We start from the raw sequence: 6,010 nt of genomic DNA on the forward strand, positions 1-6,010 counted from the left end.
CAGCAAGTATGTTGACATTTCATGCAAATAGAACATGCCACAGGTCTCATTAATGTGCAGATTTTTGAGGCAAGGTGTGTTTTGTCTTGCAGTACGTCTTGGGAAATGTGTAATTAGAAATTTTGGTGAGAATTTTGAAACCATCCCAAAAAGTCCCCATCCCTAGAACTGCCTACTTTTGCTTGTTGCTTTTCTTTGAACGTTTCTTCCAAACTGCTTTGATTTCCATAAGTTATCAGACTCCTATCTGCAAATATGTGACCATAATTTTGACTTCTTGAGTGGGAGGGTTTTAGTCATAAAACACAGAAACACATAACTGTCCTTTGAGCTATATATATGTTTATAAATTTTTGTTTGCACTGTGTGGGTGTTGTAGCATCCACCACCAGCCTCTAAGGCTTAGTTAAGTGACATAATCGTAGCCAGCAGCAGCACAGATGAATCCATATGTCTTGGCCATTTTCATACTTAAGGCCAAGGATATATAACCTCTGAACAACCTCCAGTGAGACAGTTCAGGTGCTGCATAAATCCTTTTGAGAGATTTGTTATGTCCCATCAAGTTGCATCCAACTTATGTGAAATATTTAATTTTACCATTAACACTACTCCAAGAGTATGCACTTATTCCATGACTCCTCCTAGTGGGATTCTTTTACTTAGTTTGTACTTCAAATCAGGTCTGCTGGGTCCTGGTCCAACAGTCTCTTGAGAGATTTGCATGTATAGTTTTGGAATATTGCACAAGGATATGAGGAAATACCTCAAGATTTTGCATACATTCATGTAGAATGTGTGCCATAAGGCACCCCTTTTGAGATGCCCAAAAGAATACTCATAGCAACCTAATATTTTGTTGGGAGAACTCTGAGACGTGAACAGATTCTAAAGTGAGGAAACAGAGAATGCTGAAAAGTAGATATAGAGATGCTAGCGGCTGGTTTAGCATAAACAATAATAAATAAACTTTATTAAACACCCCAAATCTGCAACCTAAGATATTGGCTTCATTTTACCTAATACAGTACTTTAATTGGCTGCATATGCCAAGACAAGGATTTGCCATAAAATGAATAGATATATGTGGCGTCTGCCCACCCAGGTCATGAATATTAAGGTGCTATCTGCATCAACCAATGTGAGTGCAGGAGAGGCAGAGTCACGAGATATAAGAGTCTCTGCAGGGGGAGAAGAGAGTTAGATTGGAGATTAGAGGATTTGTGTTTTTGGAGATTGAAGGATTGGGTGAACTGGGAGTTTGGAGTAGAAAGAGAAGGTTGGCAGTTGAGAATGTATGAAGAAGGATGTTTTGTTAGGAGTTAACGACATTGATTATGCCTTAATCACCTGTAATAATAAACAATTTCTATTTGGTTCTTTTTAAAATGACACATTGCCTGGACCTCTGTGATTAATAATAAATAATGTTGATGTAATCAACTGTTGGCAGCGACACAACACATAGCTTGTGTCCTTTGATTGGTGAAACAACCAAGGGACAGGCGGGAATGTGGCAATATGTAACCCACAATTTAGAGGTTGCATATATATTCATTTTATTAATATAAAAGCTCTGCTCAAAACCTGAGTTCAATACCAACAGACTCAGGTAGCCAGCTCAAGGTTGACTCAACCTTGAGCTGGCTATTTACTGCCCTTCTGAGGGCAATAAATTGAGTACCCAGCTCACTGGGGTGGGACAATGTGTAACCTGCATCATTATTTTGTAAATTGCCCAGAGATTGCTTTAAGCGCCATGAGGTGGTTTAAGGAACATGTAATCAATATATTCCTATGTTTTTAAAAAGGTCAGTACAACCAGTATGATTCTTTTCTGTTGCTTCCACCTCCTATAATATCTATTGTGCTGTATAAATAAAAATACCACATCAACATATGACCACATTCAACTTCTTTGGCTTAATGTCCTGTGCTGTGAAAGGGAATTCCTGTTTCTCATTACAGAGTATAGAAATGTAACAAGATGCCCACACAGAGAGAAAAAAAGGGACTTCTTCCTCTATTTACAGCTGGGCAGTGCTCCCCTTTTCTCCACAGCCAAACTGTAGTTTCCAATCAGGTGAGAGCACAGTGGGTAGGTGGGTGATCACAGGAGTTGTGGTGGAAAGGTTACCCTGTCCTCAGTTTTCTTCCTCTGCTGCTCAGCTGATTGGAGATGGCAGCTTTGCACCAGAGAAAAGGGAGCTTCATGAGAGACTGGCAAAACAAAAGGGTTTTACAGTTGCTGTAAGCATTGCAGCCAATTACTGTACAATATTAAGTAAATTGAGGCCAATGTCTACAGATTTGGGGTGCCATGAAAAAAATTGCAAGTTAATTTATTATTGTTGTATTTTTACTGCTAGAGCGATAGAGAACTGTTTGTTTGGGGGGGGGGCATCATCCTATGTGCCCAGATAACTTGGCTGGCTTTAGGTGTTATATACCCTGAGGCTGGTTAAGGTGCCATGTGTTTCTTTACCTCAGGAAGCAACATATCATGATCTGCCTTTAGCTAAAGTTCTTCATAGGCTGCTACTGTTGGCAACAAAATACAGTAATACCCTAATGGTGCGTTGCTGTGTTTCTCAACAGACAAGTGCATGGGCCTCATTAGGTGTCTCTCTTTTCTTTGTTTAAGTTCCACTATGCTAACTTCATTAACCATTTATTTTTGCAGAACACAGAAATATCCCAGTGCCAAAAATGTGAAACATTTGAAGAAAAAAATTATGGAGAATTTATGGAAAGCTTCAGGAAGAATGTACAAAGATGGCATAGAGAAGATACTGAAGCAAAGAGGGGTTTTTAAGAAACTTTTGTATCTTAAATGCAATTTCATGTATCAAAACTGAAGTAAATTTATATGAAGGAAATTTCCATAATGTGTGGTTAAGAGTTACTGGTATTTTAACACTCAGATCTGATTTCCATGCCACTTTAGAGTCTGGAGCAACTGTGTAACTTTTTCTCATAATCATTGTTACATGGTGCATGTACATGGCAGACATATAACCCTTGTCTTTATTTTTTGGGGGGGTACCCATTTCTTCAAATTTAGTACGGCATGCTGCCCTACAGTGTGATTTATTGCACAGTTAGAAAAGGCTGAGATTTGTTGCATCCAAGTGATTAGAAAATGTTGAAGACTCTTCTTCAGGAAGCTAGAATGTATTGGTTTTGGCTTGATCTCTCTGCTGTAAGTGCCCAAGAAGTACTTGGGGCACACCAGTTACAATAGCCATGATGGTGCTTAAGCAGGAAGTTTTACCAGATAGAGTAGCAAAGCAGTTCTTAGAACCAGATGGTCAGAAAACAACACCACACCAGGTAACAGATCAGATCTTACCAAGTCAAGAATCAAAGCAAGGAGAAGCAAGAAGAGGAATCAGTGAAGCGAGCCAAAGGTCAGTGTTGCCCAAGTATCAATAAGACAAGAGTCAAAGAATGCAGAGAGCTGGAATCAAGCTTGGTGACATTTGCAGCACTCTTAGCAATTGGTCTGAAGGCAGACAATGCACTTCAACAGCTGCAGATGGGAGACTCTCTCTCACAGGTGCAGCAACTTGAGAAAAATTACTCCTGAGGTGTCTTCTAGCAGAATCACACAGTCTTTCTCAGTCAGGTCGTCTTATCCCCAAAGGATGACTGTACGGAGTAGGAGATAGTTTTATCGAAGGAAGGCTTGTATAAACTGTTGGCTAGAATCCTGCTCAAGATTTATATATACAAAATTACAAATGCATAAGGTGTTGATTATGCACCTGTAGTATTTTCCTCAATTGGAGCTCTGTACATGTAATCATCATTATCTTGGACCTGTAGAGCTGGAAGAGACCCTATGAATCATCGAGTCCAGCCACTGTCAAGGAACCACCCAACCTTTAGTTCCGCAGCCAGATACCTAAATCACTGAGCTACCCAATATGTAAATACTGAACAGGATATTGGTCACAGAAATATTGGCCACAGAGCTCAGTTTCATGGTTACTAATCTTTTATTTCTGCAGTTTTTATATGTATACTTATGCAACAAAACATTAGAGAGGATAATTTAAAAATTCATTTAAATTCCTCATACGAAAAATATACTTCTCGAAAGACTCTGAGTATATACTTCACATATAAATATAGAAAAAGATTTTTTTGTTTTAAATATGGTCTGTAAATATTCCTCTTAGGGATGCTAGGCCTTATAGTGTGTATAAAGAGGTGAGGACTCAGTAACGTATGGTGGGACAAACCTTTTGAGTTGTATCAAATGGATGCAACTCAGCTATACCTGGAGGTATTCATCAGCCCTAACATAGAGTTAAGATATTTAATTTCAGTGGTTATGCAGCTTGAAATGTGCAGATGTTGAGCAGAGTAATCACCACTGTGGCCTTTATTTATTACGCAGTGTTATTGATGTTAAATGCAAGTAGCTCTCCTGTAGCAAAGAATATGCTTGCATTTTCCTCTCCTTTATTTATACTTGCACTGTCATCTCCAGCCTTTCAGCAATCAAACTGTAAACTGCTGCGACTGCAGATGATGGGGACATAAACTTTTCACCCTCTTCAGTGACTTCAACCAAACAAGAACAACTGCAGCTGTTGATAACTTCTGAAAGTGGAGCACTAGAAATGTGTACACATAGTTTGACTCACTTCATTTTTTCAGCCCATCGTGATGTCACAAGGCTTCGGCTGCTGAACAATTTTAGCTCAAGAAATTTAGTCAACAAAGCAAAACAGAAGCTTATTCTAGACCACTGGGCTGTATTTATCCTGTAAAAATCTTCAGTGGTCTCACTGGTGATCTAGCACAGTGGTCCCTAACCTTTTTTGGTCTGCGGACTGGCTGGGGAAAGCGGGGCACCCCCGTGCTCATGCGCATGCGCATGTGCGATGGCAGTGCTGCTGTTTGTGCATGTGTAGGAGCACGCGCCCCCAGCACGAGCGGCACACTGCCATTCACAGCCTTTGTGGGGGTGAGTGCATGCACGGGATGGGATGGGAGGTCTGTCTTTGCGGCCCCGTCGGGCTGAAGCCAGGGACCAGCGCAGGGCCGTGGACTGGAGGTTGACGACCTCTGGTCTAGATGGGCAGGGTATTAATCTAATTAAACAAACAAACAAACAAACAAACAAATAATCAGAACCACAATCAGCTCCAGGTCATGTTTTTGCTGACTGTATAGAGCTTCTCCATCTTTGGTTGCAGAGAATATAATCAATCTGATTTCAGTATTGCCCATCTGGTGATGTCCATGTGTAGAGTCGCCTCTTGTGTTGTTGGAAAAGAGTGTTTGTGATGACCAGCTTGTTCTCTTGACAAAATTCTATTAGCTTTTGCCCGGCTTCATTTTGAACTCCAAGGCCAAACTAACTTGCTTTTCCTTTTATCTCTTGACTCCCTACTTTAGCATTCTAGTCCCCTATAATAAGATGAACATCTTTCTTTGGTGTCCGTTCTAGAAGGTGTTGTATGTCTTCATAGAATTGGTCAGTTTCAGCCTCTTCAGCATCGGTGGTTGGTGCATAAACATGGAGTAGCGCCTTACCATATTATATTGGCACAGCACTAACTTGTGGTAGGTTAAATCAAGAGGCAAACATGCTCTCTCTATGAGGGTTCACCATGCAGTCGAGAAATCTGGAAAACCAGGTTTCCTGCTTCCCTGGAGGTAACTCCATGTGTAGAGATGGCTGTCCTCTTTGGTTAGAACTCCTGGGTTAACTCTTCTATTGGATGCCCGAATAGAGCTGATATTTATCCATGACAAACCATGGATCAACAAGGATTTTGAAGAGATGGCAATGATACCTATATTAGGAAGCAAACTTCCAAATACAGACATTTTATTTTTTTTAGTTTGTCAAGACTATCATAGAGATTAGTAATGATGCTTTATTATCAAGAACTGACAAATATATGAAAAAGATTTTCATATGTAGTACTTTATTTTCCCATTACAATGCATTAGGAACATGGTAGCATCCATTGTTGAATGGTACAGCTTA

General features: G+C 40.1%; 1 protein-coding gene across 10 annotated transcripts in view; it reads left to right on the forward strand.

Moving 5' to 3' along the window:
• The window catches only part of IL15 (interleukin 15), a 47,535-nt gene extending 44,647 nt beyond the window's left edge, over positions 1 to 2,888 (forward strand). For all 10 annotated transcript variants that reach the window (XM_078394735.1, XM_078394733.1, XM_078394732.1 and 7 more), the window contains one exon: positions 2,684 to 2,888. In XM_078394735.1, coding sequence (XP_078250861.1) covers positions 2,684 to 2,815 — 132 coding nt within the window. In that variant the 3' untranslated portion in view covers positions 2,816 to 2,888. The remainder of the gene's footprint in view (positions 1 to 2,683) is intronic.
• The last annotated feature ends 3,122 nt before the right edge of the window (positions 2,889 to 6,010 follow it).

The sequence above is a fragment of the Pogona vitticeps genome, chromosome 5 (genome assembly GCF_051106095.1).
Source record: "Pogona vitticeps strain Pit_001003342236 chromosome 5, PviZW2.1, whole genome shotgun sequence".
Taxonomy (NCBI): domain Eukaryota; kingdom Metazoa; phylum Chordata; class Lepidosauria; order Squamata; family Agamidae; genus Pogona; species Pogona vitticeps.